Source organism: Ascaphus truei, chromosome 2 (genome assembly GCF_040206685.1).
Source record: "Ascaphus truei isolate aAscTru1 chromosome 2, aAscTru1.hap1, whole genome shotgun sequence".
Taxonomy (NCBI): Eukaryota; Metazoa; Chordata; class Amphibia; order Anura; family Ascaphidae; genus Ascaphus; species Ascaphus truei.
This window is the reverse complement of record NC_134484.1, coordinates 419836769-419856907: the sequence shown is the minus strand read 5'-3', so window position 1 is coordinate 419856907 and position 20139 is coordinate 419836769. Positions and strand designations below refer to the sequence as shown.

At 42.4% G+C, this 20139-nt stretch overlaps 1 protein-coding gene across 1 annotated transcript in view; it reads left to right on the top strand.

The window, feature by feature from the left end:
* ENKUR (enkurin, TRPC channel interacting protein) overlaps nucleotides 1-2732 on the top strand; it is a 10149-nt gene extending 7417 nt beyond the window's left edge. The window contains exons 3-5 of the mRNA XM_075587606.1: nucleotides 19-272; nucleotides 741-887; nucleotides 2455-2732. Of these exons, the coding sequence (XP_075443721.1) occupies nucleotides 19-272; nucleotides 741-887; nucleotides 2455-2628 (575 nt within the window). The 3' untranslated portion in view covers nucleotides 2629-2732. The remainder of the gene's footprint in view (nucleotides 1-18; nucleotides 273-740; nucleotides 888-2454) is intronic.
* The last annotated feature ends 17407 nt before the right edge of the window (nucleotides 2733-20139 follow it).

Below are 20139 nucleotides of genomic sequence, written 5' to 3'. Positions count from 1 at the left end.
GGCTTTCTTGTGAACAAGAAAGTGGTTTCCTTGACTCCACAGAAAGAGCCCCCAGATGTCTGAATGAAGAACGAAGACGACCTTCAGTTCCACTAAGGACAGATCAGCCACTCATGGGAGTACAAACCAATAAAAACTTCATTAATACCAATGTAGCCGAAGCTGTCATGGCAGTTCCTAAGAAGCCACAACCCATATTCGTGGACAGCAAAAGAGGGGATAAACACCACCTTGAAACTTCAGGTCTTGTACCTAAGTATATAAAAAGAAAAGTATGTATTCAAAGCTTGTGTGGCTCTTACTGTAATATGAGAAAGCAGCAGTGCATTGTATATGATTACTTCATACAGTAAGTTAATACCCGTCTATTATCAATCATCTGAAAATGACACTCACTAATATCCTTTTTTCCGAGCATTCTGGCAGTTAAAGTAGCAACTATATAGGATATTAAGCTATTTTCTCCTGGATGAGCCTATTAGGCGTCAACTAACATGGTCTTCTCTCTATTAGTGATGGGGATAAAGCCCTGATACACTGTACAATATTATGATATAAGTAGTTTCATTTAAAGTAATAGATCAATCAAAGGTTCTGAACCAACTTTTGAAAGGCTTTATACAAGCATTGATTGATGTGTGTATACTGTAGTTGTTGAGATCCAAAGTTGTTTCGGGAAAAATACAGTATTTGTAATAGGATTAATCTTTTTACATTCTGGTATTTCTTTCTCTCTGAAGGATTATGGTGCTACTCCTGAATACTTAGTAAAGCGAAATGAGGAGGTAAAAAGGGCTCAAGAAGAGTATGATGCTTATGTGAAAGAGCGTCTTAAGATGGGTGCAATGAAACAGCTTTCCGATGAGGAAAGACACAGTGTGCTAGAGGTAAGCTTTACATGTTTCGCTTCCTAAGGAAGTAGTCAGTGGAGAGGCAGGAATATTACTTTTTTTGGAGCCAGTCCAATGCCACTGAACTTTTCCGAAGAATTGAAAAGCAATGTCTATACAGTAGTTGCAGTATCTTAATCAATTTAGTATAATTTACAGCCACAATGAAACTGCTACCCAAAGAACGTACAACATATTTGCCAAACAGATAACAAAGTAAATCTATTAGAGAGAGACTAATTAAACACACAATTTACATTTTGATTGAAACTGCACTACTTAAAAACAGATAAACTATGCCCAGTATCCCGATAGACTGCTTCCAAAGTTACTGTCTATACACATTTCCACATAAATATCAATACAAGCAGCACCCTAAAATAAACCATTCCACACAGTGATAAAGCATCATAAACCTTAAATAAACTGACATTTTCACTTCCATTTGACTGCTCTTACTCACTTCTTACTGCTCTCTCACTCACTTCTTACTGCTCTCTCACTCACTTCACTTTGTTTCTCATCCTTCTTTTCTACAGCCCCATCCCTGATATGCTTTCCCATACACTCATTCCTTTGTTTCCCAGAACTCAACATCTTTACTTTACAGAAACTAGTGAGGCTCCAAGTATTTCATAGCTTATGTATTAATATTGTATTGGCCTCAATGTAAAGCCTCAGTTTAAATTCCCAAATGAGTTTCATGATTTCTCAAAGAGTTTACAATATCGGCTCTCCCTGGGAACAATTTTGTTGTATAACATATACAGTACCATTTTTAGCAATAAAATGTCATGGCGTTTGAACAACAGTGGGCATTGTTAGTAAGATATTGAGACACCGTTTTACCAACGTTATTATTGAAACTGAGGGGTAAAAATACTTGCATTACATCACACACCATTTTACATAGTAGTTTAATCACTGGCTCATAGGGTTGTGATTTATTGTTAGCAATTTTTTTGAACAGTATTTTGTTTAACATTGCACCATTAACACCCTAATTCTTTCTACAATATCCAGTATGACTGCCAAGGTTCCTTGCAGTCGATCATGTGCATACTACTTTCTGATCTCCATTGAAAAACAAAGCAGAAAACATACTTCACAAGTCACTTTATGTCAGTGGGATAGGTTTTCCCATTTGGAGATTTGTTTGCAATTATGGTGTCAAATCTGAACAAATAAAAGCCTGGATCATTATCACGTAGCTGACCTCGAGTTAATTGAAAGGTATGGCATAAACATAAGTGCTCATAGAAGTGTCCAAGTAGGTTGGTCTGGAAAAAAATATAGCTTTAGGAAGTTAAAAGTGTGTACTACAGGGGATTCACAGGTGAGCCTGCCATCAGTAGATATAAAGAAAACAAATAATAATGTAAAATGAATAGTGCAGATTACTCCTTAAATGAGCATGTTCTATCTAGACCAAGAGTCTGTGCCTCAGTTATCACAATTGTAAGATGGTAAGATATTTGTGTTAAGAGAACTACAGTAACTGCATCTTTCATTATTGTTCCGCTGCAGGTGTGCATACATTTAAATTAAAGTATTTATTCTTTAGGGACTAAAGAAGAACTGGGATGAATTGCACCATGAATATCAAGGTCTTTCAGTTGTAATTGATACAACCCCGAAAAAGATACACAAAGAAAGACTGGAAATAGAAATGAGACAACTGGAGCGAGACATTGATCTCATTGAAAGGCACAAAGTTATCTATATTGCAAATAACTAGATATTGCCTCATAATAAATGTTTGTTACTCTTCAAACAGAGGAGGAATTGGAAATAGATGTACTAATTTAAAAAAAATAGTAAATTATATCAAATTTGTGCAAATACTACTGTACTGTTCATTATTTTATTTTGTTAATGTTTGTATATGTATACAGGTACAGCTATATAGCTACAGGTTCACATATATTTTTATATAATTGTATACTGTATCTGATGAAAACAATTACCCCCTGTTGAGGGCATAGGCTCTGCCCATCAGAAGGTAGGACACAGACCTCTGACCTGTTTGTGGCTTTATAAGCCTCTCCTATCAAGGCTTCAGGTCAGTTGTCTGTGTCCTACGCTGTAGGGGACCTTTTTTATTTTAACAGAGCCGCTCTTGGTGGCGATCTCTGGTGGGGAGTTCAACCACGGGCCGCCATCGCACCACCCTACCCCCACCCAGGACCCATTCAAATGCCCTGTTGGTCGGTCTGATGTCCGACCACAGCGGACACATGCATTTAAGCTGGGTAACAGAGGCAGGCTCTCCTCCCCCTGCTGCCTCCTGCACACAGTGATGTGCCTGATTGACTCTGCTGAATTAAGGAAGCGGAGATGCCGCACGCTCCCTGATGCAGCCGCCTCCCCACTCTTTCAGACTGCATACGTGGTTGACAACCACGTGGAGCAGGGATAATATGTAGAGGCGTCAGTGATGTCATCGCCACACTCCAGAATGTGGGTTCTCATCTGAGACAGGAAATTCCTGGAAATTCCTGCTCCCAAGAACATAAGGGGAGCTGCGGATTCACACTGTTGGAGGTAGAGGGTTATCTCTAGTGGGATTAGTTACTGGAATATTGTCCCTTTCTATTTTTTTTTCTTTATACATACACACAAATATACATACAAATATATATTATTGTTTTATATGTAGCCCCTTTACCCACACCCTAAGTTAGATTTGGTCTGCTACTACATATTTACTGCGGTGTGGTGCATACCTGTGAGGTAACAGGAGGGCTGAGCACTTCCACGGTGGTGTGGGGAATCATCAGAACAGGTGTACAGGGTACCTTTGTTCATTGGTTGCAGCGCCTCCAGTCAGCATTGATCCTCTGGATAGTTGGATGGTCCAGACTGACACCTTTCTTTAGCCCAAGACAGTGAATCACTCTGATAGATGTTTCCATCGTATTTATTGCATGTCCAGGATCTTACAGCAAGCACATCACTTTCCTTGCTTCCCCTAGTGAAGGTATTACTGATAGGGCTTGTGTCCCATACCAGGCCTTCTGCATGATGCTCCTCCTGAGGCCTCCTAATGAGACCCAGATTAGCTGGTACTCACTCCACGGGGGGAGGAAAGAGACACACTCACTTTTGGGAAAGTGCCAATATTTATACCCTTGGGTTGTGCTTTTAACCCTGCCCCATAACAGAGCAGGTCTGAATATTGACACATCCAGCATGTGACCCAACCAGTATCCACCCCTCAGGCTGACACTTTCTGGATGTTGCTAGGCCTGCCCTTGGATACATCAAATTTATCCAAGGCTGCAATAGCACACAAGGCCTTTCTGAAGGAATTAACCCATCCACTGCCTGCACCTAACAGGACTTACTCTGGCACGGCCCAGGAAAATAAGTAGCGGTCGAAGGCTAGGCTACATATATATAAAGAAATTATATCAGCAAAATGCATACATATATAGCGCTGTTTCCCCCACACTATGGGAGATGCGGCGGCTACTGAGTGTATGTGGTGCATTACCTGTGGCTCACAGGAGGCCTGAACCTCTGCTGGAAGCCTGGGGGCTACCTGGATCATCCGGTGACAGTGCTTACATATGTGAGGGATCCTGACAGTGCCGGATAACCCCTTCACAGGACCCAATGCAATACACACGGCGTATATAATAACAGGTTTACTGACATGCAAATGGTAACACATATAACTCCGGCCTCGCAGGGTTTTACCCACACACCGTATCCCACTGTCCAACTACTTAGTCCACACCCCGGTGAGAGTGTCCTGGGCCCAACCCAACCTGGCGTCCACAATAGTCAACCCACCCAGAAGTGTGTGACAGTGCTGCCCACAATAAGTATTATAGTTGGTGCACTTGTAGATGGTGTGATACCTGCCGGGTGCTCCAACACCCGGTACCACCAGCTGATGATAGAACCGTCTGATCTAGCGCCGTCGCCATCAGTGATGGCATCCGCCTCCACGTTGGGTAGTATCCAGCTGGAAGGTCCCACCTTGATAGTCTCTATATGCGGTGGTGGTCTGGTCCCAGACCACAGGCCGCATCTATTGCACGGTGTCCTGCTGTGTCCCTGACAATAATCAGCTAATGGGGCAGTGTCCCTGTCTAAGGGGCCTGTCCCTGTAGCAGCCACAATCTTACAGGGGAGGCGGGGCCTAGCTGGGGCCTATTGGGAAGGTGGGGTCTCTGGCCTAGTGCAGGGGCCAAAGACACCCTGCACATACATCCTACCGTGTCCCAGCTCCGACTGACTCGTGGTGCAGACGGGCCAAATGTATCAATGTTGTGCAGGGGGACGGCTGAAGCCTTTGCGCATACGTGTGCCTGTAATGGTCACCGCAACTACCGGCACATCCCTGCGCATGAACATGACATGCGCGCGCCCATCCAAGTTGGCGACGCCCCCGGCGGAACTCCGGCGACCGGATCGCCAGCCCACCGCTGCGCACCTTGCACATCCCTGGCACTCTGCGTTGGTTCCCCCGCTATAGCGGAATTAAGCAGGGAACCAAGGGGGGCCGAGGGGAAGTCCACAGGGAGACCTGGAGACACATATAATAACTACAGTGTCAGTCCCTCTGATGACAATGTATCTAATTTAACATAGACATACAGTAGTACATATAGTCATCAATCACTCAACATCCATCTCTCTCTTCTAATCCAATTGCTTCCTTTAACCCCTCCATTTGGCTGAAGATTCTGCTTCCATGAGGGAGACCAAGTAAATCAAGCCAAACTCTGAAAATAACCTAAAAAAAAGTCAGCTGCAGCAGCTGAAATGAGGTCTTCCATATACTACATTTGTTACCTGTTCCTTAAAAAACACCACTCCAAATTATTACAGTACAAATCTAAAACATCCCAGTGACTTCAAGTAGTTTCATGAAACAACTTTGATACAGTACGTGTACTTATGAGATAAAATGTACCTGTGCATACAGTAGGTTTATCACATACAGTTTTAAAATATTACAAATGAAGATAAAAATAATGCAATAACTGTATATCTCTATTTTTTTTCTAAACTGGAGACCATGTTATTACAATACCATAAGTTATATATTCAAAGTGGAATAATTACCATACTTACAAGTTATGACTTCCTGTCAATCACTTTTCGCAGAAAAACAGCTTAAACATTTGTTGTTGTTTTAGCATTAGGCGTGCTGGGGGAACTACTTGTTCCTGCTATAATCATAGAAAATGTAAACACAAGAAAAACAATCTCATCCTTTAACTCACTCCTGGGAGTTTAACACACATTTTTAAGAAGCAAAGAAGAATGTAGCTCTATAAATATGTCTGCAGGAAGTCCAGCTGATTGTTAGTTTCCTAAAACTACTCATTAGTCACATGTCAAGGCTATATGACTTAAAGGAATAACACTGAATAAGATGCATTGTTGTTCCAGAAATACAAAATTACCCAGTTGCCAACACAAAGCATATTCTGGCGGTCTCCTTTGGAATTTCTCATAAACGTGAGGGTATGATACCTTTAATTGGACCAGCAAGTAGTTAGTACAGTATGTTACAAGCTTTCGAACCTCTCGGGGTCTTTTTGTACTTGTTTGTTTAATAATTATGATCTTGGAAGCTATGATAGAGGGTTTTTTCCTGTCAATTATATGTATATCTGTTATACACTTTGTTATGTTTCAACAGCTAAGGTTATATAGTGGATATATGTGCTAAGCAACCATGGGCACATCATTTTGGGGGAACCTTTCTAGACAAATAACATCTTAACATCACATTATATTAGGTTTCTCCACTCAATCTCATGTTCTTTGCTTGCCATTCTATATCCACTCTATTTACTCACCATCATCAGCTCCCTAAACAAATCAGGATGTTGGTTTGACTATACATATGTCAAGTGATAGTTTTTATTTACCCCTTCTGTTCGATTAACATAATTTAGAAGAGATTAAGATAGGGGGGTTCTACAAATATGTTTTATTTGTTAATATATATTTTAAGTTTATTGATTTTAATAATGTTATGTGTTTGTATTTCACAGTACACTATGTGGTCACCTTCTGTGCTGCGCATAATTCTGCGCTCTGGCTTTTCATTCTCCCACCCTGCACTTGAGGTATTCTGTGAGCCTCTGACGTGACGGTTGGTATTGCGCAAGCGCACTCCACCGATGGTCCGGAGCTCATTGTGTCTGCTTCCCCTGCGGGGAGGGACTAGTGTCTTGCAGAGCGCAGTTGCACGCGCACTTAGAGCCCCAGTGAAGTATACAGTCACGGCCATTTTATGACACGCTCAATAAAGTTGTGATATGTATACAGTACCTTGAAAAAGCGCTCTGTGAAGCGTGAAATGTTGGTAGGGCTCTCCATTGCTCTATTTTTCCATGACCAATAAATAATCTTTTTATGGGATACGCACCCTCCTTTTTACTTTTTTGATACCTACAGTAGTGCTCTTCCAGTTTTTCTCCTCCTCTACTAGCCTACCCCTTGGACGGAAGCACACCTGGGGACCCCTCACCTTTGGATCGCATGGATTGTGCAGCACTCAGAGTGAGTCAATCGCTTACTACATGTTTTCCTGTTCAGGACTTTATTTAGACAATTGGTACGTTATAGAGTGTTATTATGCTCAATCTTCCTGGTGTTATTGTTAACAACAGCGTCACTTACTAGTGAGCTTACCACCCGGGACTGCAACCCAGTACCTGTCTTCTATCAAGTTTATGTTTAGGGGTACCCCCTACACGTATCTGGTCATTCATTCATTCATTTATCCTACTGTTGGGGTCTTTAACATTACGCAGACACATGGTCTGTCTTTAGCAGTCGGCAGACTTATAGTCTTGGGGCTTTCATTCACCGTCTTCAGCTCAGTCGTCAGGTCCTCAAAGTCACTACACAATTGATGTTCCATGTTCATCACAGTCCCACAGTCAAAGGAGAGTATGAGAAGACCACTCTAACTTGGCGTTAGCTTCTATCTCCTTTTCCAATCATTCACGGAGGAGGTTACTATCATGTCTGTCATTTAGTAGTGCATCTTCAGGGCTGGTCAAGGGATCATCATTTATTTGTTCCGGCTCCAATTACCTGGTGTTGTTTGTTGAGGGTTCCTCACTGTTAGAACCGGAAAGACACTTCTTCGCGGTACACGACTTCTGCGTTGGGCCCTCTGGAGATTCCATCAATCGCAGGATGAATACTCCATTCGCTCTTGGCTGCAGGGCATTTAGGCCCCCTTGTTATGTCACAGGGTGTTCTGTACGTGTCTGCAAATTCCACGGTAAGCTGAGAACCTCTTTTCTTTGCCTTTCTCTCCCTCTTTACTTTGGAAGATCTAGCACAGGGGAGCGCAATCTTTTTTCCAAGCGCCCCCCTGCTGGCTGTTCACCTCTCTCCGCGCTCCCCCCGCCCCCCCTCTTACCTTGGCTCCGCCGTCATGACGTCACGTTTCCGTGGCAACGTGTCTCCAGGAGCAAGGTAAGTGCAGTTTACAGAGGCCTTCACCACTTCCCCAGCATTTAATTTAAGTGCCTTAGGGAAAGCGCGCAGGACCTCTATAAACCCTGCGCCCCCCGCAGTCAATCTCGCGCCCCCCAGTTTGCGCACCCCTGATCTAGCTCATCAGTGATACGGAAGTCTCTTTTTTTGTTTGAAATTTCTGCTGTTTCACTGCACCAACCATGCTTTCCTGGTAGTTGCAGGTGGAAATATTCAGTGTTCAGCGAGGCCTACCCTTACTGTCGGCATTCATGTTCAAGGACATAGGAACATGATTCTTCTGTTTGCTTAGGGTCCCGGCAGCCCCAACATCCTAGGGGTGTTTCACTGGTGTGTCTCATTTCTGGGAGCATATAAGTGACATTCTAATCATCCACTCTTTCGTGTGGCTGGGTTCATTATAGACAAAACGCATTTTCCCTCCATTCTTGCACTTTCAGATGTTTTCTTCACACTGACCGTGGGAGGCGCTATTGCATCAATATTCTGAGTATGTGCTAGAACCACCTTTGGGAGTCATACATGGGGGGTGCAGACTTCACTTGCAGAGTTCGTAGCTCTCGCAGGCATGTCTAGATGTTTTCATTATTTTTTGCAGCTTTGCTGCAGTGCTGTAAAGGAATCTGCAGAACTGGAGCAGATCCAGAAGAATCGATACCGAAACGGATCTGGCTCCCATTAAGAAATCTTCATATAAGGTTAATCCATCCAGGCGCCATTGAAGTCTGTTCTCACGCTAGATTCCCATTGCGGTTTGACAAGGACAAATTTGCAGCTACTAGAATATCTCCTACTGACTTGGCCAACCCTTTGTTTTTAAAACCTCAAAACATCTGTTCTTTAGGCGTCTTGGAAAGATACATTGAAATTAATTTCTCAATATGCCCACCCAGACAAAATATATAGGTAAACGAAATAAAGAATTATAATTACAACCTACAGTAAATGGGACTAAGTTGTGGTTTCCTGATGTTGAAATAGGCTTTAAAGCAATGTGTCAACCATCACAGAAAGTAGGATTCTAGTATGAAAACTACCGTACGAATAGCTACTCTTTGTAATACCGGAGGACAGAAAAAAAGCTTCTCGTGGATGACCATAAATGTGTAACGGTGCTCGTCTCGAATCAGAAAGCAGACCTGCAGGGCTGAGGTAGGAATGCAGAATAGCCCTCGGACAGAGTCCTGTAATAGTATTCGTGGTCGGTAAGCAGGCAGGGGTCAGGGCTGGTGGCAGTGGTGCAGAGTCCAGGCAACAGGCAAAAGGTCAGGGCAGGTGGCAGTGGTGCAGAGTCCAGGCAACAGGTCAGGAGGAAGGCAGTGAGGTCAGGGTCACGGTCCGGGGTCAGCAATAGGGATTCCAAATAGGCGAAAGGGTAATGCGTGACAGAGAAGATCAAACGGAGCTGCAGCAAACAGAACTTTGCTCGACGACTCCCACCAGGAACTGCAGCCTTATAAAGCAGACTGGCAGTACCCAAAATGGCCACAGTGAGCAGAAAGGGCAGGAGAGACAGAAAACATTGACCTTACAAAATAATCCCATCTAATTTTGGGAAGATACTATTCTTCATGTTTTCTTCTAAAATAAAATAAAAATAATTTTAATAGATCATTTTTGCACTCCATAACGAGGGGGGGGGTCATCAAAACGCAATCTGCGCTATCGGGGTCCAATTGACACTACCCACCATTAAAATCAATGGTAGATATGGTGATTCGACTGCAATAGGCCTAAATATTTTGATCACAGAATCCAGTTTATTGGTAAAAATCATCCATAGGAAACACATTTATAGAACACCAGGCCTCATTAGTTGCAGTAATATTCTATAAGAATGCATTATCTGTCAAATGAAAGATAAGAACAGACACACATTAAATGGCATAGAAACCAGCAACATGTTTCAATGGCAGAAATGATCAAACAGAGAACCACAAAGCTGCTAAAACACCAGATATACATTTCACACTGAATAAGTACAGACAACAGTAGCCTTGTTTTCAGACTAAGTGAAGCTTTTTTGACTGTGAGTAATTGATAGAAAATACTTGACATACCATTCATATTTGTGGCCTGTACTTTTATTAAATGCTATTTGTGATGAGACCTTTCGTTAGCAGGGAAAGTTTAACACAGCCGTCTCGTAGTACTAATGGGGGTGGATTTTTAATCTTTCTTTGCTGCATGACAAATTTTATATATAACTTGTAATAAAAGTTTAATGCCTTTCATTATATGCATAGTGTCTAGTGTAGTTTTTTTTTAAAAGGGAAAGTATGTTGTATTTCTGCTTACGTTAATATTTGTTACCAGTCGTTTTGTTTTTTTTACATAGAGTACAGTACATGACTTGTGCCACCGGTCATGGTGGCATTGTAACGTTATTACCACCAACGGTGTAATTTTTATCAGATTCATTAGTGGAGAATCTCCACATGAACCCTGTCCTCCAATAACCCTTTGTTTCTCTTTTCCTGTCTATTGTACACCCATGGGGGCACTTGTTGGTCATTTATCTTTGATGAGGAGGAGCGTCTTTATAGCTGGAACTTCAGTGCTCACAATGTTCTCACCCACTCCATTAGAAACACTCACAGTTACACCCGCCCACTCATTTAGAGAACTTCCCCCAGGCATACTCACACGCACACTAATCCAGGCACACACCCACCCTTTTTGTACACACGTACAGTCACTCGGAGGCATTCATTCAGCCACCCACCAAGCAGACACAGACACTTAACATGGTGCACACTCACAGGCACATACACTCAGTAACACTAACTTAAATGCAGTGTGACAAATGGCTTACTTCGGGGCTCCGCCGTCTGTCCGGGACTGTTAGAACACGGTCTTTTAGGGTAGGTTAAATGACGAGGCGTAACGTGCTGTTCCTTTAAACAGGCTATTGCCTGGTTTATTCAGTCCCAGGCACTGAGACTGCCACACGGAATTCAAAAGAATACATAAGCAAACAAAAACCCTGCTCGTCTGAGCAATAACTTAACTAAGGTTTTCCCTGACTGGGGTTGGACTGGCTTATCCAGTTCCAACAACAAAAATAAGGAACTTTGCCGTTTTAGAAATTAGAAACAGAATGATTTAACCTGTTTAGTGAGAGGCGTTTCCCCTCTCTGCTTCCAGCAGCCTTCCTGCCTCCAGGCTCTTGGGGAGAGGGGAGAGGAACCAGGAAGTCAGCCTTAAATACCTGATCTCTAACTAGCAGGACAGGTGACAGAAATCAGGCAGCAGACAAACTCTGGTCTGGATCCCTCACCCCTCAGTTCCAGCACTTGCCAAACTGTGGGATGGAGTGCATGCATTCTGAGGCTGCACTTTCCAGCCTAAACAGGATAGAAACTGTTCAGTATCCTGGGAGCCCTATATATGGAATATATCACCATACCCTGGTTTCTGTCACAGCAGGCTCACACTCACATGCACCTTTTTTTAAATATCAACAAGAAGCTCTAGATTTACACCTATGAAATTATTAGGGAAGTTGCTAGAATACTGTCTAGAATAAAGCCAAAATTAATTACCATTTTAAGGGTAAAACCTTGGTCTGCTGCAGCCTACAGTACATTCACTGATGAACACATTTATTTCCCCAATAAGTTTCTGCATACACATAAATCAGTGCAGAATTAGGTTCTTATAACCACTTCTACGTTTAAATTAGATGCAGGTCAGATATTGGTGGTTACTCTTTAAAAAACCCACGAAGACCTACAATCCTAATCCCTTACTAGAACAAACGAGTGGTTGGAGGCTGCATTTAGGAGGAAGAAATGGGAGAGACCAATAGATGTTACTGTATTTGATGTCCTTTTAAGATACTCTGATGTCTTATTCAAACGTTTTAAGGAAACAAGGCACTCAGCAAGCTGGATTTCTGTCAAATCACCATTAAGCACTCACATTTCCCACATCTTATTCAAAATTGCTTGTGACATTTTAATGACTTCCCTAGTCATCTGATTACGAGCTGCCAGCGTTAGAGATGCCAACTTTCCCACATTAAAAATCCAGCATGAGCCACAGCAATCAGAAATAAAGCTAATGGCCCTTAAAATGGTAACCTGTAGGATACACTATGTAGTTATCCATTACTGCCTTGGTCAGACTGCCAATAAAAGCTATCTGCAGAGATCAGAATGAGTTAAGCTCTCTTAGCACTTGATGTTTTCCTATGTACGAATCTTATGGTCCCTAATAGAGCTAATTGATCACTTATTTAATTCAGTATCTAAAGTGGTGAAACAGCTGCAATAAAGCATTAAAATATTCACATTGGATAGTCCTTAATAAAAAAATGAGTCTACAAAATGTTTTAGGACCCCTGCTGACAGAGCCTTGAATAGTAAAAATGTACCCAGGTGCACCTCCGAAGAGACTGACTATTTAATTAACATCATGAATTCTTTATGTACAGCTTTAATTTGTATTGTCTTACAAACCAACTGACTTGCATTCTTCCCAAAACATGTATTTTGTTTTCTTTATAATTTCCTGTAAGGTGTGAGACGGGAGCCTGGAATAGAACCTATCATCTTAAAGCAAACACATTACATGGTGTGCTTATGACTATAGGAAAAGCACTCAAATGTTCTCATAAACCAAGTGATAGTGTAGTTTTGTAGGAAATTGAAGAACGGAAAGATTGGCATTCTCAGTCATTGGAATGGGCAAAGAAACAAGGTTAAAAAATACCTATTAAAGATAGCTATCAATCTTACGTTTTGTATAATAAAAACCTGTAATATAAACAGTTGAACAAAATATAGCAGTTACCAGCATTCTAAAAAAAAAAATATATATATATATATATACTTGTCCCTGAAGAAGCTCCTTTGCTGGAGGGAAACGGGCGTTGGACGCGCAATGTTGTCAGTCTCCTACTTGGAGCTGTTTTTAATGTAGTGTTTGCAGTATCCTGGGTGTAACTGTGAAGACCATATGAGTTAACTATTCATTAATCAATTCATGGTCAGTGTGCCTGCTATCCTTGCACCTTATGTGAGGCGTCTTCACATCACACTGCTGTGTATTCAAGCCAGCACTGCTGTGTTTGGAAGTTCTATAATACAGCTATTATACCATCACATGCCAGCGTTATTATCTCTATGTAAATGTGCAGGGGAGCTATATTTAGCAGTAATAGGATATTCAATCCTGTGGCCACCTACCTGAATATATTTATATACAACTCTACATTTGGTCTCATCGTTGCCCCAGAGGGGTTAATACCCTACTCATAGCAGTCCCTGTCTTTAACATCCCATCATATCAATTGGTACTGGGATAGTAAGAATAACTAATGACACGGTTGCTTGATAGCTATGATTTAATACATTTTTAATTCACATCACACGTTACTTTGGTAATATATGTTTTAAGTATTTATTAAAAGTAAATTTTTACACTTGGGTGGTGTGCATTTAAGTGAATTCTTTTGGGGGCACATCCATTTTGTGTTTCCCCTTCCCCTTTTCTGATTCACTTTCAGTTCACAGTTTGCACCCACCTCTTGATTACCTCACTTATGAATATAAACACTTCATTCAATTAGTATGGTCCTGTGATCACTCCCCACTCTTTGTTGTTTCGTTTTATATATATATATATATATATATATATATATATATATATATATATATATATATATATATATATATGCACAAAATATGCAACCAGCGCTCAATGATTAGGCAACAAGTAAATGAGTGTAAGCAATGGTGGGAGGAAACAAGTGACTACAGCTGGAGAGAAATAGTGTATAACAAACGGAACGGCTGCTCAACCAGGACTAACTAAATCCTAAAACACTAATGAAAAACAAAAGGATGTGAGCGCACAGACATAAATGTAATAATATACTGTAACAATTTAATAATAAAATAGATATGGTAATGACCAACCTGAGGTAGATATAGCAAAATAAAACAATAAAATTATTAGAGGATTGTAGCAGCAATAAAGGATACCCTGAGAGACAAATCAGTCCATAATATGTCCTGTAAATAATGTGCCTTAATAGTCCTCCTTAGAAGAAGTGTGTGAGTGCTCCAATAAATGCAAACAGTTCCAGTGTAGTCGATGTTAACATACTCTCCTGACAATGAGCCCAGATGTAAGCTGATCAGGAAAACACGCTAGCAGCGCGCCTGTCAGCAGGACGCCTCGTGTCTAGGATTAGTAGGAACTGATGTTTAGTACTGTAAGCAATTCAAAGGAGTACCTGACGGTCGGCGTCGGTGTTCAACGGGTAGATGTTCCCAGCTCGATCGGGGTCACTCATCCAGAGCACCCAAAGTGCGGAAGATGGATAGGCACAAAAATGCAGCTGCAGCCCGATACACAGAACTTCAAACACGGGCAGGAACAGCCTCTCTGTGAGGGGAATGATCTCATCTCAGGGATTCCTCGACAGCTCCGCCCTCAAAACGTGATGACGCACCCTACGCGTTTTGTCAGTGATTGATCGACTTCATCAGGGGACATACCTGGTATACGACAAAATATGTGGGGGAATAAAATGCATCTCATAATAATAAGCCCCTTTATTTATTTATTTCCATTGTTTTTCTGTGCAAAACAGTGTCATTTACAAATACACAATACATACATGCACTACTCATCCCCAAAAACACATATACAACCCCCCCCCCCCAATACACATATATATTATGTGTAACACAGTTCCCCCTCCCCCCCTGGGAGATCTACTCTATTGTTACCATGTGGTGCTGAGGCATACCTGTTGGCTCCAGGAGATCTGAGCTGTCTGCGTTGTTGTGGAGACCAGGACAGGCTTTTGGATATCATCTTAGTTCTTTCTCTTGGTGCTTGCGCCTCCAGCAGGAGTGGGCTCTAAAGAGTTCAGAGGTCAGCCCCCACTATTTCACCCTTTCTCCCTCTGCCCAAGGACTGATACTTAGACGGGTATATTCTGAACAGGGTCTATATTGGGTGGCATGCACTGCAGATCTTCTCACAGCGATGCAAGGTCTCAGAGGTTCCATACCTCTGAATGGTGCTTTGCCCCTGGTAGTATAGGGCAACTCTGTGGCTGAGTCTGATGTTCCCCCAGCTCAGAAGCTGGGGGTGAGCATGCTCATCCTGCCATAGGAGAGACTGACAGCTCTCTCCCTCCTCTCTCTTCCAGAGCAGGAACAGGACTTCCTCTCTCTTCAAGAGTTGGAGCAGGACTCCCGCTAACTTGGTCACACCCTCCTAGGAGTATCAAGAAGGGGCGGGCACATTGTCTATACCTATTCCTGATAGACGTACACAGGCCATGAGTCATCACCTTACTTCTATCACTCATACGAGGGGCATGAGGGGCGCCAAGAGCCCATAGATTTAACCTGTTACTGCCTGCAGCTAACAGGACTTCAATAACAGGGGGAATGACAGGCAGAATATACATACCCTGTGTCAAAAATATACACACACACATTGTGACGGTGCTCATCTCCAATCAGGGCTTTTCATACTCCTTTACTCTACTGCAGCGGACCATTTAATATTTAATTATTTTGGAACGCAACCACACACACACGGTGGGGATTTACGCAGCGTTGAGTCAGCTTACTCTGTGGCTTTGGACATTGTCAGTTCCTTGCCTTGTCTCGTGCCTACACACATTTGGGGATTTTATCATGCATTGTGTGTGCATTTTTATGGTGTCTCGTCGTTTTTAACATTATTGATTAAAAGTTTTTTTTTTTATTTGAGTGTGACCTTAGCGGCTTACCCTATTTAGGGAATAGGCTATTTAGTGGCCTCCTAATAGAGGACATTGTTCCTATAATGTCACCTACCCAGAGTGCAAATACAGGGGGCTTTATATAATCATCTGATTATTGGTGTGTTGTTGTTCTGCGTTCTCCCTTGCACCAGGTAGTCTACCCTTATACTTTATGTGTGTTTGTGTGGTGAAGCGACGTGCCCCCTGTGTAAATTAGGTAAGTATAAAGATGTAAGACGCTTGTGGCTTCTGTGGGGTATTTTTCTTCTTTGGATGTCCTGGTATATACAAGGGAGGTTCCAATATCAGTGCTCAGAGTGTACAATTCAGGATCCAGAAATTGAACTCTATATGTGGACCATGTAACAGTTATTTAACAAATAAAAGGAGTATGTCCAGACACATCAATATAGTCATACTGTATGTGAAAAATGGTCACATTTGATAAGTAGTCATATTTGTACTCCAAAATGTAATGAGAGTAACCTTGTAAAGATACCCGGAGGGGATGTCTGTGATGCCACAGCTGTGGTAACCCCAGACCCCATCACAACATTAGGGGTGGAAACTCCTTGAGCTAGACTAAGCACATTTGAGTAGAAGATCCTTGAGTATGAAATAGTGTATCATTAAAGGTATTGTACTCACGTCCTTATGATCCTTGTGTCCGGTGTTGGCGTGCTCCCAGCTTGCGATCAAAGTAGAATGCCGGAAGTACTCCCTGGGGGAAGATTAAGCGGTGCACTGCATCAAAAACAATGGAGGCTGGATCACTCAAAAGTAAAAATATTTATTAAACCATCAGCAACATACTAAAACAAAGAGCAGTAGAGAAACATCTAATGCGTTTTGAGCAACCGTGCGCTGTCGAAGACGTGTTAGAGGTTTCACGCACAGCTTCTCCATCTTGGCTTTATTTTTGATAAATAAATCATGACACGGTGTAATATGTCATGTGTTGTTGTTCATCTGAGGTTGTATTTACCTAATTGTAAGACCTGCTAAGGAACAGATGATTGTTATTATGTCCTGATATGGAAACCAAGGAATGTACTTTCTTTTTCACACAACTGTATATATTTATGTCAAAAGGAGTGCTACTGAGCGTGGCAAATGTATACAACAAAAGACAAAACATATATGGTAATAAGTATAAAGTTTAAATACTTCAATAATAATAATATTTTCTTGTTAATTTAGTTAAACCCTTTGGCCAAAGCCAGGTTGCAGATCTGTTTGGGACATATGAATGTGCTCACAAGTGATATTTTTATTTATTATCTAGTTCTAAGACTTTTTTTATGCAGTTCATGAAAAATCCCATAGTACTTGCAGTTTTATGTGCAATTTGAGTTTTTTCTCCCTTACTGCTCCTCCTGGGAAAAATCCCTCAGATTATACTTGTAGAATTATAATGCTGACAATTACTTTTCTGCAATTTTTAAAACATTGTGCAAGAAATACCAAAAGACAGCAGTTTGAATTTCTGCTAAAGTTAATTGGAGTACAGTTTTCCTTGAAAGTAAAATATCTGCATTCTGATAGTATGCCACACGTGGAATATGTTTTCTGTGCAGCTGTAGTAAAACCAAATATTCTTCTATAGTACATATATTCCTTTTGTAAATGTAGGTCTGAAAACCTTGCTGAAAACACATTGACAAATATTGCAAAATATAAAATGCATCTGCTACCTTGAGCCTCACTTCCATACAGTATGTCTTTCTTTATATAGCCCCATTAATATAAATTGCGCTTAACAGTAGTAATGCAATCATATAAATAACAAATAATACAAATAACAGAACATGGGAATAAGTGCTTCAGACATAAAAATTAACATTTAGGAAGAGGAGTCTCTTCTCCGAAGAGCTTACAATCTAATTGGTAGGTAGGAAGAACGTACAGAAACAGTAGGAGGGCATTCTGGTAAGTGCGTCTGCAAGGGGCCAAGGCTAATGTATGAGGTGTTAATTATCAGCCATGGAGCTACTCATATGCTTCCTTAAGCAAGTGTATTTTAAGGTGGGTCTTAAAGGTGGATAGAGAGGGTGCTAGTCGGGTATTGAGGGGAAGGGCATTCTAGAGGTGTTCTAATTTAAGCAATAATGGCTGAGTTAGATATTAAGAAAACACAAAAAAGATTGGCTGCACTACATACTATATAATTAATGCAAAGAACATGTTTAAAAAATAGGTGTTCAACCTTGCAGATGATAGGGCTACATAGGTCCACTACCACAGGAACTGTAGGAAATACTGTATAGGAGAGCATGGAGCATGCACTCAAAGCAGAAATATGCTAGATGTCTATTACCTTGGAACCTGGAAGGAACTCTCCCCCACCCACACGCCTTCCCAAAATATACATAAAAATAAACATGCAACGAAGATCTGGCAGTACGAAAGGCAGCGGCTTTTATTAAACAAATAATATAGCCCTGGTAAGTGCCATCCATGGCCCGCAAACCCACCGAGCCAGGCACCTCAACAGCCCAGCCGTTCTGTAACAAACGCGGGGTGATTTATCATGCAACCCCACACCTTCAACATAAATTTACCAACTGCCTTATTAATTTTCTTTCTAGTACGCTCAACCACCTAGCACAATGAGCCCCCTCCCACGCTTTTCAATGAACAATCTCTGACCACACCATTCATACAGTACGCTACTGCACCTGAAGCTAAAACATTTTTTCATCGACTTGACTAAATTTCAAAATTAATGAACAGGAGTTTAAAAGGTAGTGTCACGCTTGTGCTCTCCTCACAAGCGCAGAGAGAAAGGGAAGGACCCAGTAGCGAGGTGGGGAGGCCGCAGGGGATACGAAGGGAGTGAGTTGCCGCGCAGCTGGGGATCGGCGCACGTAGTCACGTGACCGCGCCGCGCGCATGAGAATGCGTGACGCGTCCGGAGGTGCAGTGCCTACTCAGAGACACGAGTGATCCAGCTGCATGTGCGCGCATGCTCTGACAGCAGAGCGGGAGTGCGCGCGTTCTCAGGCACCAACGCGGGGGTTGCTGGGAAGCCAACGCTTCAGCACGGGAGTCTGGAAATGGAAACCAGGAACATGGGCATGGAGTCCAGAGCACAAGGTAACATCCAGAGAAGGATTGCTTCTTGGAGAACATCCAGACTTCTTAAAGGCATAGTAACAAAAACAGCAAGGTGCAGCGAAACTAAACATAACATAAGGGTTCTTAGTCTAATCCATTGGCCAAGGAATTATAAGCCTGCTACCACGTCAAGGTGAACCCTACTAAGCAGGTACCTACACTACCCGACGGTAAACTAACCTTAGTAGTATAAGAGTGACTGTCCCAGTCTTCCGGAATCCACAGGAGATAAGTAAAGGTCCCAAGGAGGTCCAGGCAGGTATGCGATGAGTACTAGCAGGCACCAGGGCTGGTAGCAAAAGACTAATAGCAGAGAGAAAGTCAAAGAGAGGCTTACTTCCTGTCAGGAGGAAGAGGGCGTTGCTTGCTTCAGAATCTTTAAAGACACAGGATCTTGACTCGCAGCTAGAGGGCGGCGATCAGAAGTAAACAGGTAAGGAAGGGACACGCCGCAGGGGGCGTGTTCCGCGCATCGTTACAGTACCCCCCTCTTAAGGATCGAACTCCGAGCGATCCAAGAGACTTAGGGGCAGCGATGCATAGGAAGGAATGCTCGCAGCTAGAGGGCAGCGCCCGCCACACAGAGAATCAACAGGGAATCTTGACTCGCAGCTAGAGGGTGGCGCACGCCATACAGGGAGACATCAGGGAAACTAGGCAAGAGGGCAGCGCCCGCCACACAGAGAATCAACAGGGAATCTTGACTCGCAGCTAGAGGACGGCGCATGCCATTCAGAGAGACATCAGAGAAACTAGGCATAGGTAGAGAATACGCCACAAGAGGGCGTGAAGTTGACTCGCAGCTGGAGGGCGGCACACGCCGTCACGTGTACGCGCCACGCGTGAGAGAATGCGTGATGCGAACGGGAGTGGCCGGGCTTCGTGGTACGAGTA